General features: G+C 30.0%; 2 protein-coding genes across 2 annotated transcripts; one reads left to right on the forward strand and one right to left on the reverse strand.

The window, feature by feature from the left end:
* The first annotated feature begins 2267 nt into the window (after positions 1 to 2267).
* Positions 2268 to 6167, forward strand: LOC108319474 (protein TIFY 3). The gene is made up of 5 exons (XM_017550618.2): positions 2268 to 2596; positions 5006 to 5111; positions 5229 to 5397; positions 5552 to 5609; positions 5717 to 6167. The coding sequence occupies exons 1-5, from the start codon at positions 2454 to 2456 to the stop codon at positions 5862 to 5864; spliced, it is 624 nt and encodes a 207-aa protein (XP_017406107.1). The 5' UTR covers positions 2268 to 2453; the 3' UTR covers positions 5865 to 6167.
* A 1638-nt stretch (positions 6168 to 7805) lies between these two features.
* On the reverse strand, positions 7806 to 10020 carry LOC108319475 (50S ribosomal protein L18, chloroplastic). Its single transcript, XM_017550620.2, has 3 exons — positions 9755 to 10020; positions 9523 to 9684; positions 7806 to 8049 (listed from the first exon to the last, which is right to left on the reverse strand). Exons 1-3 carry the CDS (start codon positions 9929 to 9931, stop codon positions 7900 to 7902), a joined length of 489 nt encoding a protein of 162 aa, XP_017406109.1. The 5' UTR covers positions 9932 to 10020; the 3' UTR covers positions 7806 to 7899.
* Positions 10021 to 14248: the final 4228 nt, after the last annotated feature.

Below are 14248 nucleotides of genomic sequence, written 5' to 3' on the forward strand. Positions count from 1 at the left end.
AAATTAAACTATTAGATATAATTTGAGTTTTAGATATTGATTTAAAAATTTTAAATTTTATAAACTAATGAAATTACTAAAATGAATAAGTGAAAATATAAAATAAAATTTACAATATTATAAAATGTGTTTTTTTATTATATATATATATATATATTAAATCTTTGAAATAAACTATTAAATACAATTTTTATAAGAAATTATATGTAGACGTAATTATTTATTATATAATATCAATTTAAGTTTTACATACTAAAATACGAAGAAATTTAGTAATAAAAATATCTATATTGTAACTTAATATTAATGTAAAACCCTAGAAAATGGTATTTTAGGAGTTGTAATATAAAAATAGCGAGACTGGGTTATTTTAATATTAAATGATTTTATTATAAATAATTTTGTTATAAACGAATTTCATTATTTTAAAACATATCATCCTTCTAGAAAACACTTTTCTAGAGTTCTCTACCATTTCCTTGAGAGTTATAACTTCTGAGTAGTCTCTTTGACGATTAGGAGGTGTCAAATCGATTACAGCAGCGTCAAGGTCTACAAATCTAACTAATCAATTTCAAGAATAGAGCAAGTAAGTTTTAACTCTTTTTTCTCCTTTCGTTTCCAAATCTGTTTTAGAATAATCTTGTAATGTTACATGTGTAATCATGGCTCATCTCCACGTTCTTGGTTTATCTAGAGTTTTAAGGACTCTGTCCCTTTGCAATTAGGTGTTTCATGATTCGTATAGGTTTTTCCTTACGGTTCAAGTAATCTGCGGAGCATTCTTTGAGTTGAGACTGTTGCTTCTGAGGTAAGGGAAGTTAGACCTTATCTTATTTGTGATTGTAGTGTAAATTTAGTATTTCTGTAATGTTGTGATATGATTATGATGTATGTTTATTATGTGTGTAATAGAAAGTAGTGATGAAATGTTTATTATATTATGATAAACTGTTTTATCACTAGTTTATCCTTGCTTCTGTGTTGTCTGTTGTATTGTTTTCTCTTTGCAATGATCATCTTAATGGTGTAAGCTTAGAGATACACTCTTTTCAGTTGTTCCTATAAGAGAGGTGATGGTGAAGAAGTGGGAAAGTCAGATGATTCTATATGTGTATATCTTGTCATTCATAGATTTGTTTTATTGTAGTGGTTTTATTATCATATATGTAATATTTTATTTTAGTAGTATTTTACTATTAAAAATGGGATATGACAATTAATATGTTTTATTGTTGATAATTTTTTAAGATAAAATTATTATTATTTTTAATTGGTATTATTTTACAAAATAAAATTAAAAAATATTTTTTAGATTTAATTTTATTAAGTTACTAAGTAATGAAATATCATTAAAGAAAAAAAGTAATGTAGAAAAAATAATTAATATAATAAAAATATCAAATGAAAAAACAATTATCAATATGGATAAGAATGTAACTTTCTTAAAATCCTCTTTATTATATTATAATAAATAATAAATAATAAATTTTAGTTTAGTTTATAGTTAATAAATAATAGATAATAGATAATTGATTAACAAAACAACTCCATGTACATGTGAATTAGTTTAAAAATAAAATAAATGAATAAAAAGATAAATTAAATTAGGTTTAATTGCTTCCTTTGTCCCCAGTTTGGTTGAATTGTGTCAAATTCATCCTCATTTTTAAAAAAGTTTCATTGTCGTCCTCACGTGGTGTAAAAGTGTCAATTGAATCCAAACATAGAAAAAATTTGTGTCAAAGTAGTCATTTTTCCTATATCTCTATGTCTTCCTTTCATACAATCAAGTACAGATATTCATTTTACCTTATCCAATTTAAGACTTTTCATAGCTCCAGAGAAGACACAGAGATATAGGAAAAATGACTACTTTGACACAAATTTTTTCTATGTTTGGATTCAATTGACACTTTTATACCACGTGAGGACGACAATGAAACTTTTTTAAAAATGAGGATGAATTTGACACAATTCAACCAAACTGGGGACAAAGGAAGCAATTAAACCTTAAATATAAATGCACGATCACGCTTAAGGCCAACTTATTATAAATAGTATGTATTTATTTATAATATAAGATTTTAAAAATCAAATTAAATTAACCAAAATGAAAACATGGTTGAACTGAAAAGTCAGAGTAGGAATGTTGGGTGGGCCAGTGGTCATGTGACCGCAACTTGTGAGAGACGCAAACCAGATAAGCAACAGATAAAGTAACCAAATAAAGAAAATGAAAAACAAAAGCACAAAAAACACATGTTTCATTAAAAAGTGGGCAACATCGATGGTTTGTCACGCCTCATGTTGGAAGGTACTTTGCTTTTCTCGAAGCGTTGAAAATTCCCAGACACGTTTCCCCAAATATCCATCTTTTTCTTATCTCTTCCTTCCTCCTTCATAGTTTCCCCTTCCCACCTTCTGATCTCTCTCTAGTTTTTCTCCCAACAATGGGTGGTTCTGTCACTGTCAAGTCCGAGGTTTCCCTTCTAGAATCTTCTCCCTCTCCTGTGGAGAAACCTGAAGGAGTTTGTTCCAACATAGATGAACACCACCTGGTCCAACCCAATATGAATGACTCCTCAACCAACAAGTACGTTGCCAATAACTCTTTTGTCTTGCTTTCTTTGGATAAACACACACACACACACTCCTCACAAAGTTCCTTCCCTTTTTGTTTTTTCTTCAATTTGTTGTATTTTTGCAATTACCCTTTTATGATCTAGGGCAATTATTTTTTTTGTGTGTGGAGGCTGATATGCCATGGATGAAGGATAAAATAGTGGTTTTGTTTGTGTTAGTAAGAGGGTTTCCGTATGTGTGAGGTGAGATAGAGGACCCATATGCGTTTAGGTCATATGTTGGCATTTTATTGATGAATATCTAAAAAATAATTAGAGTATTTTGTGTTGACTGGAAAGGGGTATTGTTTGGTGCTGGAGATTTGTGTGATTGGAAAAAGTAACGGTAGGAGATGAGCCTTTCGATTGTACTTGCAGGTTGTAACCCTACCTTACTTTTTTTGATGAACTGAAAGAACTTTTTAATTGGACCCATCTTCTAGATTGGTTAAGTTATGTGTGCCAAGAAAGCTTTGGGGGTTTCATTTGGGTGATTTTTTTTGTCCTTTGCAAGAATGAAACTCTGGGAATTGGAAGAGGGAATATTTTCTTGGGCATAGCAACCTAACCTTATTCTGTCAGGTGGAATCTGCTATCTAGATCAATTTGTACTGCTTGACTCTATCAAAAACTGATTTTTCATGGAAGAATTTGACATTTGATCATGATTAATGTTTTCTCTTCAAGTTTTGTTTGATCTACTTTACTAATTGGAACCTCTGCTCATCCTCTCTCACAGAATCAAACCACCCCACCTGAAGCAATTTTCTGTGTTCTCCTAAGCAGGCGCTGTTCCATTTTTCTGTCAGATGTATTCGTTGCTAGAATTCTAGTCTTATCTTTTCTTTTGTTATTCACTCATTTAGCTTAATTCTATTATATTCGCCGCACGTGTTATATCATCATTTTTTGTTCTCTAGGTTGGAAAATTTTGACTAAACACTCGCACTGTAGAGTGTTGTTGTTTTCTTCAACTGTCTTGTAGAAGTTTTGCTTTGACTACGATAGGTACTTTATTATCATGAATTATACCTGAAACATTTCTTCACTTAACCCGTCTGGCTTGAATTATATGAGGTCTCAATCAATCACCCAATCACTTTGAAAGTAGACCTAAAATACCTACTTATGGAACTTTTTTATATTATATGATTTAAGATCTTCAATTTTCTCCATAGGCCAACCCATCCCTTGTATTTTTGAACTTGTGTCTCAATTTGACCCACTGTTTAATCAATAACCCTTTGATTTCAAAGCATATTTGCTTCTCAAGTACAACATTTCCTCTTTCTGAGCTTCTTTCGAGTATAAAATTTCTCAGCATCTTTTTGTCGTTTTTTCCCCTAATTTTGGAATGAACATAAAAGTTATGGAGTATTTTAAAGTATGCTGAATTATATCATAAAAACATTCTAACGATTCTGAAAACATCAAGAAAATGTCCTCTTATTTCTAAGTAAATGAGTTGGGGCTATTTTATTGTTCACTAGAGACTCATTTTGAAGTCAATGCCTATTTTAGATTAAAAAATCCTTCTTGCATTTATTTTTTCAATGGATAATGGATGGATTCATTTGGAAAGAGAGCATTCTACATATTTGACTTAATGCCTTTTCAATTTACTATTTGAAAATCCTTGCAGGGCAAATATGATACATCGCCTTCCCGGTCAATTTGAATACAAAATAAAAATCCTTATATATATAAAAAATCCTAGGAAGCAATAGGGATTTAACCTATGTTATTAGATAATCTGAAGATACAGGCCTCAAATCATCTCCCTATTTCTTCTTGTGTTTTAGTCACACATTGTCTCCCAGCAGAATACCCTTTTCGTTTGGATAAACTTAAAGCATAGCAAATTTTTCGATGCTTTAATTGATGAAATTCATCTGCACCTACATTCTGTTAAGGTGCAATTGAAAGGCTTTAATGTGCATCACCCTTTCTTAACAAGGGTGGCACTAAAGCCTATTGATATGTGTATTAACTATTACGGCTTTGAAATTGAACCCAGAGTCAAAGGCTTCCTAGCTAACTGCAATGTTGTTCAGCAACAATTATTAATACTCGTATTTAAGCTAGTATTTGGTTCAGCTTGTGAGAAAGAGACTTTGATTTTGATAGCTTCTTGAAGGAGCTTTTAAAAAAGAACCATTTCCGTTTGAGAAAAACTAAAAATCATGCACTTATACTAATCTGTCTGGAGTTCAATTAAAAAAATTAATTCTTGACACATCTCTTGATAAAAGCTTATCACCATTATTAGGGATGATTCTGGGAAGTCTAATATGAAATTTCCATCAAGTTCATTCTAACCAATGCATTTACATTGTGTTTGTGTTCGGTTGTATATTTATTTTCTATTATTTCTGTTTTAGGTCAGTGCCAACGTCTGGACTTAATGCAGTGATTCCTAGTACGAACCAGCTTACCATCTTCTACAATGGGAGTGTTTGTGTCTATGATGGAATCCCTGCAGAAAAGGTATGGCCTTGCTGCACTTTTACATTACAAATGAATTTTGTAGCTATGTGCCTTTAATCCAGTCTGTAACTTCACATGTTATGATGCCGTCCTAATCATCGTTTTCTATACAAACAGGTGCATGAAATTATGCTTATTGCTGCTGCTGCTGCCAAGTCTACTGAAGTGAAGAAGATTGGGACCCAATCTACCCTCATTTCACCTGTTCCCACAAGGCCTTCTTCTCCACATGCAATCACCAACAATATTGCTGCCTCACAGACAAATTCCATCTGCAGGCTGCAAGGTGATAATTTTCCTATTTTCATTCTAGATATAGAGATGCTAATCTTAAATAATTGTCTTTTTATAATTTACCATATAGCAGTTGCATTGTCTTATATTTTAATGTGACACAAACATTCAAATCTCTTTTGGCTTTTTGCATCATCTTTCTCTAGAATTTCCAATAGCTCGCAGGCATTCACTTCAAAGGTTTCTTGAGAAGCGGCGAGATAGGTACTATATCTACCTGCCATGTTTAGTGGGGGTTTCTAATATTTGTTCAGTTCAGAGACTCCTATTTTGTTTATGGTCTTATTAGTATATCATGTTTTTGGTTAAAGGCTGGGTAGCAAAGCTCCTTATCCTTCCTCATCAACCACTAAAGTTGCTGATAACATAGAGAACAACTTCTGTGCTGACAATGCCCCGGAACTGGTATCCTTGAATCGAGCAGAGGAGGAATTTCATCCAACAGTCTCTGCCTCTTGAGCATTACTAGTGTTTGTTCTATGTTATGTCCTGTGATACTATGGAAGATCATATATTTGCATGTAGAATCACATATACTGATATAATTATATTGTTAGGTTCTGAAGTCTATAAATGTGTTTTATATGTAACATAGCTATGTAACAGCTATTGAACCTGAAATGGTCTGTAACAGTGTTTGTATCTGAGCACGTTAGGAAGTATGGTTTGTGTTCTGATCACCCTATATTAAACTGTTCCTGTATTTGATTATGTGGACAACTGATTATCTATTATGTTGATGTTCCACTTCTATTTTTATGACATCTCAGCTTTTAATCCTTCACGTTTGTTCGTTGTGGAAAAGAATTGTAATTCAGTGGAAATTTTCTTGAAGTAGCTAAACAAGATGAATTTGATGGTTCTTGATTTTTTTTAATGTCATACAATCTTTGCAAAACGAAGAATCTATTTATGAGCTTGCTAGTGTAGTTGTGAGGACATTTGAAAACTTCTATAAGGTGGAGTATGATAACATTTTTGAGGTTAATGTGCTTGGTTATAGGATTTCACATTTTAAGAAGACAAGACAAGAAAAGTAACATGTTTCACACGAAAGTGAACTCTTATCCAAAACTGTTACGAGAAAATCTAAATATGTAAATATAAATGTAGTTTTATACCTAATTTGAAAGGATTTTAGTTACAAGCTTTTAAGTTACTCAAATATTAATATTAGTTGTGCCTTTTGTCCGCAGGTTTATTTTAACACGGCAAAAGAGAGTCGATTTTAATACCAGTGCATATATTTAAAGTGTCATATTTACGAAATATGTAAAAATATATTTTTTTCAAATGATAAAAATTTTAAAATAAAAGTAACGAGTTTGTGAAGTCATGCGAGGTTCTTAATGTTTTAATTTAAAATTCTCTTTGACTTATGAACGAATTAGTTTAGAATACGCACCGTCCTTTCAAGGAAAAAACTTAAATTACGATAACTTTGATAAAAATAAATTATTAGGATGAAAACAAATAGGAGAAATGAATGAAATGTAGAGAAAGAAAAGATGAAATAGAAAATTTATCAATTCATACAAGTTGCAGGCTTTTATCAATTCATACAAGTCAAGGGTCTGTAGATACATTTAAGTACAAATCCATATTCAAATACCTCCAGATAGTTTCTACTATCTTTGAAGCATTATCATCCTCTATTCCAAGTTTCATAGAATTTTTGGTTCTTATCACATGTTTGAAAAATCGATTCACTACTCTATTAGTAATTGCAAAAGCCTAGTACCAATGAAAAAAAAAACTAAAATATAATAAAACATAAATATTTATCTTTAAATTAAAACAAACTCATCAGTGCGAATTTAGGTGGGAGTATTTAGTAGACAAATTAAATAATTAAAAGTTGAAGTCGATGCAAAGATATCACTGCTATAAAAAGGAACAAACTTTTGTATAAATATTGTGACAGATGAAAAGAGAAGGGAGTATGATTTATACAAAATGTTCAGTTAATTTTGCATAAATTTAAGTAATAACTATTTTGATGATTATTCCTCTGCAAGATGCAGCATCCAGTGTGATGTTGGATGTGAGGGGCAAGTAATAAACCAAGTCAGTTTACGCAGAAGTTGAGAAAAAGGGTAACTGGGATTTCATTTAACACTGGCTAGGCCTAGTTATATCTTCAGAAATTCAGATTACATGTCTTCTTTAACAGTATACTTATAGCTTGAAATGATTGAGTCTATTTCCAGTTTCTTGCTTTGGCTTTTTATAAATAGATTGCTGCTTTCTGTCAGCTTCTAAATATCACATGTCCAAAACTTTTATGCTTGTAAGAGTTGAACACTATATAATCATTATCAACATTTATGACTAGATGTAACAGTCTTCAAGTAAAAAGAAACTGATGAATGAATAAGAGCCATTGTGATCATATCTAAGTAGCTGGAAATGAGGAAAATGTCATTATAAAGAATTGTTGAAACCTCCGGTTACAATTTGAAACAGGAAATACAAAGGACAGGGACTACTTCATTTAGAAATCTAGGCCATGTTCACGAGCTGCTTCAGCAAGTGCTTGAACACGGCCATGGTATGGGTATCCCCCTCGATCAAAGGCTACCTTAGTGATCCCCTTCTCCAAACAGGACTTTGCAATGATCTCACCCATCCTTTTTGCTACTTCCTGAAACCAAAAAATTCAAAGGGTCAGGACCATCATGCAGTACACAGCTTATGGAGTTACAGGAGTATTCTTCTTCTGAGGAAACCATGAAAAACCCACTGTTGGGTAGAAGCTTGGGCTTGACATTTTGCATCATGGTTTTAGTATATACATTAAAAAATCTGAGAAAAATAATGAAACAATATGTACCTGATGGTCAGTTAAAAGTAATGTGTTAGTATCACCACGAAACTGGAGATGAACTTATAGATGCAAATTGTTTCTTTCTTCTATAGTTATATAGAATGTTGTGAACCAAATAAAAACAAAGCAATTAAAATGGCATGGAGAAAGTACATAGTCATCAGAGATTCAGAGGTAACTTATGCAAGAATCCATTTCCAGAAACTCATTACCAAACCAATGCAAAGATTGACAATAGAACATTCAACTGCAACTGATGTAGCTGACTTACAATGATTACTACAAAGGACACATGCATACTTATACTCAAGAACCCAAGGATTCCTTCTTCTTCATGTGATTTTTGTTTCCCTTAGTATCCGTAATCAATTGGCAAGAGAAAAATCTTCAGGAATATGTTCACACAATGAAGTTGGGGTCCTTACGTGGTATTTTTTAATGGTACAGTTTCTACAATATGACACTTGGAATTTATATCCAGGAAAAGATCTTGTAGCTAACATTAAAAGGCATTCTATCCAGTTTATTAATAAACAGAGAGAAAGAAAATTAACGACAACGGCAATGACTTATGACAACATGAAGTCAATTGTAATACATCATTCTTGCAATTGTAAATACCCAAACGTACATAACTCAATTTTAAGTTAATAGACAGTTACTTCGTAATATTTCTAACAGCATACTATGAAACACAAGAATTTTGACCCCTCCCCCTGTTAGACATATCATCAAGTACCACAACACAATAACTGTTTTTTGCCTCCAAAACATTTAAAATCGCCACTTTTCATTCTTGCATTTTCTTAATACCAAAATTTTCATCACTCAGGCTAATCCCTTTAAGTTACTAGACAGTTACTATGCAATCATTCTAATAAACACCCTAGCCATGAAACACACGGATTCTATCCCACTCCCCCAGTTAGACACATATCAAGAAGTAATTCTACAGCAACATATCATAGTTATACAAAAGGATGAAAGTTCCGGTATGTTAAAAATGCAGAGACAAAAAAGGGCGTTTTCAAAGTCAAGGGCAGAAACAAAAAATTAGCAATTTGGATACCATTTGGGTCATCGTATTCGAGGTATTGTTCCTAAGGGGCAAGAGTGACCTACCTTAATGTTCAAGTCCATTGGACATGTCAGAGTAAAAGTTTGGAAGGTAATAAAACCACAGTCTTTCAATACGAAAATGGGAAATTTATTAATTTCCTAGCCAATGCCGAACACATTAGGTAGCAACAAAATCAAAACAGCATGTAACACACAATCAAAAGAACTCACAACTGTGGGGCCAGCTGAGTAATTAAACTCTTCAGCAAAGGTCTTCTGCATTGTGGAAGCCGAAGCAAGCGTGTGCATCGAGGAATCATCAATCACCTGCACAGAGAGGTGCTTGTTGGATCGGAACACCGACAACCTCGGCCTCTCGGGTGTCCCTTCAACCTGACAAAGAAAAGGCTTCAACTTTAGAGAATGAAAGCCGAAACCGGGGAAAGTGAGCGAGTGAATGAACCTTCTTTCTGATGCGAGTGTGACGCGCAGTTCTGTCTTCCCTTCGGGTCCTAACTTTGGCTTCAACCACGAAAGGTTTGGGGTTTGATTGTGATAGTGTGGATAAGGAAGAGGAAGAAGAAGAAGCGGAAGAAGGGAATCCGCAGGAATGAAGGAAGGAAAGAGAAGAAGCTAACATTGTTTCCAACTTTACAGTGATGACAGACACCAATGTTTCTCCGGTTTATCGTCACCTTATCCTTCTGCCACATTCACTTCACCTCCGTTTTTCTTTTCAAGCGTCTACTTCGTTTTTTTTTTAATTATTTGTTTGATTTTCTGAATTATTTTATTTTTTATTAGGTTTTTCAAATGTGTTTTCTAGTTGATTCTTTGAATTTGATTTTTAATTCAAACCTTAGGTATAATTGTTGATAGTTAAAAGAAAACTATAATAATATCTCTTAAAACTTTCTCAAATTATAGTTATATTTTTTTTTGTTATAATGGTCTTTCTTGTCGAACTATAAATATAAAGCTTTTAAATGTTGAGAATATGATGTTTTTAAAACAAAGAGGTTTGTATAGAATTTGAAGAGTTGAGTAAATAAGTTTCTTCACCATAAAAATTGACTTGTATTAAATTGGTAATTTTAAAAGTCTTATTTGGTTTTAAACACTTAATATTTAATAAATATATTAGTTTGTTGATAACAATATGTAAATTGAACTAATGATGTCTGTATTCATCAAATTTCGTCTCGATAAATAAAATTTATTTCTAAAAAAATTATAAAAATAAGTAGTTAAAAAATTTCAAATATAAATAACAAATAAAAAATTATAAAGTAAAGTTCTTTTCAAATAAAATTAATCAGTTTTTTCATTTAAAATTATAAAAATTAACTGAAAGATTATGTGAATAAAATGAAATAGAAAATTTCCTTTTTAAAAATATATATGATGAAAAATAAATCATAGAAGTAATTAAAAATAAAAACAAACAAAATGAAAAAAAAGAGAAAAGAGAAAAAAAGAAAAAAAGAAAAAGAAGAAGAAGAAAACAAGAAGTTAGGCCCAGCTTTTCTAAATAATAAGAAAAAGACAGAGAAAATTTCATGGGTGTTTCTTCCTACACTTTCAACATCTCATCTGCACTCCAAATATTTCATTTTTAACCTTCTAAAATTTCATTCTTACCCTATACCTCTAACTTTTTCAAAAATTTTATTTTTAACTTTAATAAATATCTTTTTACTTTTTTCTTTTTCTTGTTAAAAACAGTGTGTGTCCTCTTAATGATAATTAAATTTAAAATTCAAATATTATTTAATATAATTTTATATTTTAATAATATTAAAATATGATTTATATTATAATAATAATTATATTAAAATATAAAAATAAAATAATTAAAATAAAAATAATTAAAATAAAAATAAAATTATATTAAATAAAATATTTAATATATTTAAATATATTAAATTATATTAAAATATTAAATTAAATTAAATACTTATTGAAATTTAAATAAAAAATAAAATTTTAAAAACAATTATTTATCAAATATAAATAAAATTATAATAAATAAAATATTTATATACATTAAATTATATTAAAATATTAAATTAAATTAAATAATTATTAAAATTTAAATAAAAAATAAAATTTTAAAAACATTTATTTATCGGATACGGATATCCGTAACCTAACTTATCGGATTTCTATAAGTTATTTTCAAATTTTCGTCTTTTTAAGCTTTAATAATTATTGAGTTTAATTTAATATTTTAATATAATTTAATATATTTAAATACTTTTAAATGTGATTTTAAATATTATTTTTATTTTTATAATAATTATTATTCATTGTTATTTTAACATTTTTAATAAAATTATTATAAAAATATAAATCATATTTTAATAATTATTAAAATATCAAAATATGATAAATTATATTATATTTTTTATTTAAATTCAATATTTATTAAATTTTAAATAAAAAACAAAAGTGTTAGTATATTTTACGGATTTTAATATTTGATAAACAAGTTTTTTAAAATTTTGGTTTTTGTTTAAAATTTCATAATTATTTAATTTATTATAATATTTTAATATAATTTAATATATTTAAATATATTAAATCAAATTTATTATTATTATTTATTTATTTATTATTATTATTATTATTTTATTTTTATGTTTTTAATATAACTATTATTATAATATAAATCATATTTTTATAATTATTAAAATATAAAATTATATTAAATAATATTTATATTTTAAATTAAATTAAATTATTATTAAGGGGGTGAAGAGTGTTTTTAGTAAAAAAAAGAAGAAAATGAAAAAATATTTATTAAAATTAAAAATGAGTTTTAAAAAAATTGGAGGTACTAGATAAAATGGTAAAAGGTTAAAAGTGGAATTTTTGGAGGTGCAAAATAAGTTGTTGAAGGTGTAGGATGAAACACCCAAATTTCATTTTTTTACAGGCCTAATGTTTTTTAGCATCCACATTTAGTGATGGTGTTGCTCCCTCCACCACCACACCTTTCTCCCTCCACCTTTTCTTTACTATTTTATCCTTCAGTAAAATTTTATTTTTAGGGTTATTATTTTTTAATTTTACCCATTCAGAACTTATTTCATTAATAACCTATTCTAGCCCGTACATGAGTAAAATACTTTTCTTTCATTTTAACATTATATTTCTTCTTCTCTTTCTTTCGTCGTTGTGAGATACTACAAGTTGCAAAGGTTGGTGGTGGTGGAAAGAATTATCAAGCAGTCTCCCTCTCGTGGTGCAGTGTGTGGAGTGGTGCAGTGCGTGGAGTGCTTCCTCATATTCGAATAAACCTTGAAATAAAACCCTAAAATAAAAAACGTAACAGGTGACATCCTTGAACGGATGTCAACATCCTTGAACGGATGTCAACATCCTTGAACGGATGTCAACATCCTTGAACGGATGTCAACATCCTTGAACGGATGTCAACATCCTTGAACGGATGTCAACATCCTTCAACGGATGTCAACATCCTTCAACGGATGTCAACATCCGTTTAAGGAAAAACGGATGTCGACATCCGTTTTACCTTAAACGGATGTTGACATTCGTTGAAGAGGTCACCTCCCGGTTACTTTTTTATTTTAGAGTTATTTTTATTAGGGGACATCCGTTGAAGGATGTCACCTCCGTTGATGTATACTTCCTCACGCTGGTTGATGCTTTGAACGTTCCTCGATGTTCCTCCACACCACGGCGGCGACACTCCTTCACACCACGGCGGCAATGGAAGCTTTCAAACAAAAAAAAAACTGGGAAGAAAAAGGAATGGAAGTGCGGGAGGTTGGGAGGTGAAACGAAAATGGGGAAAGGGAAAGAGAGTTTCGTGGGTGGGTGCTGGGAAAGTAAAATTAGGGTTTCAAATTATTTAAAATAGGGTAAAAGTAAAAATCTTTTTAACTTAAGGATATAATTGTATTTAAAATAATGTGGGGAGGTGGAGGAAGTATAGGGTGGTGGTGGAGGGAGCAACACCCATCACCACCATCACCATTCATACAGGGACCGATTTTCTTCCTATCTTCACCTCATTTTTCTTCTCTACACCATTCCTCCCTAATAATCTCCATCTTCCATTTTCACACTCAATTTCAAATTTTCTCACCACTCAAACTCTTCCTACAAACAAATTCTTCACGCGGATGTTATCGGCTATTAATACATTTTTTTCAACACGTAACCCACTGCCCCAACTTAATTTAATTTTACTAACCATTTTTCTAAAAACTTTTCTTAATAAACTATGATCGTGACTCTTTATATATTTTATTTTTTTTTTCTTCGTCGTGATTCCGTTTCATAATTTTTTAATATTTAATAAATATATTAATTTGATGATAACAATTTGGAAATTGAATTAACTATGAGTATATATAATCATCATTCTATATAATTTTTTAAAATTTCAGAATTTATACGTGTAATTTTAAGGTAAATAAGTGAATATGTCAAGAAAACATAATTAAACTTGATTTTGAGGCAAATACTAGTGTTGGATACCACCACGAAATTTCTCTTTGGTTATATAAGTCAAAAAATGATTTAATAGTCTAAAATCATTAAAGAACCTTCTTTAAATACTTTTAACTAATTCAAATGAACTTTTAATCTATTAGTCATCATTTCACATTGTTTTAATATATTAAAATACCATTTTAATTGACTAAGATCACTGTACAAAATTGTTTTTTCATTCAAAACAAATAATTGAAATAAAGTTTGAAAATGCACTTCGAAAACAACTTTGCTTATTTTAATACATTTTCTTGAAGAATTTCTTTACACATACTTTTGAAAGATGAAAATCAAAACTTTGTCTTCTTATGGATCACCTTCTACTATATTTCATCATTGTTCCGTAACTCTCAATCGAGAGAAATGCCTTAAGTAATTATAAAAATATGAATATAGTATAAGAATGTATGAAATTTGAAATTACAAAAAT

This window comes from Vigna angularis, chromosome 4, assembly GCF_016808095.1.
Source record: "Vigna angularis cultivar LongXiaoDou No.4 chromosome 4, ASM1680809v1, whole genome shotgun sequence".
Classification (NCBI taxonomy): Eukaryota; Viridiplantae; Streptophyta; class Magnoliopsida; order Fabales; family Fabaceae; genus Vigna; species Vigna angularis.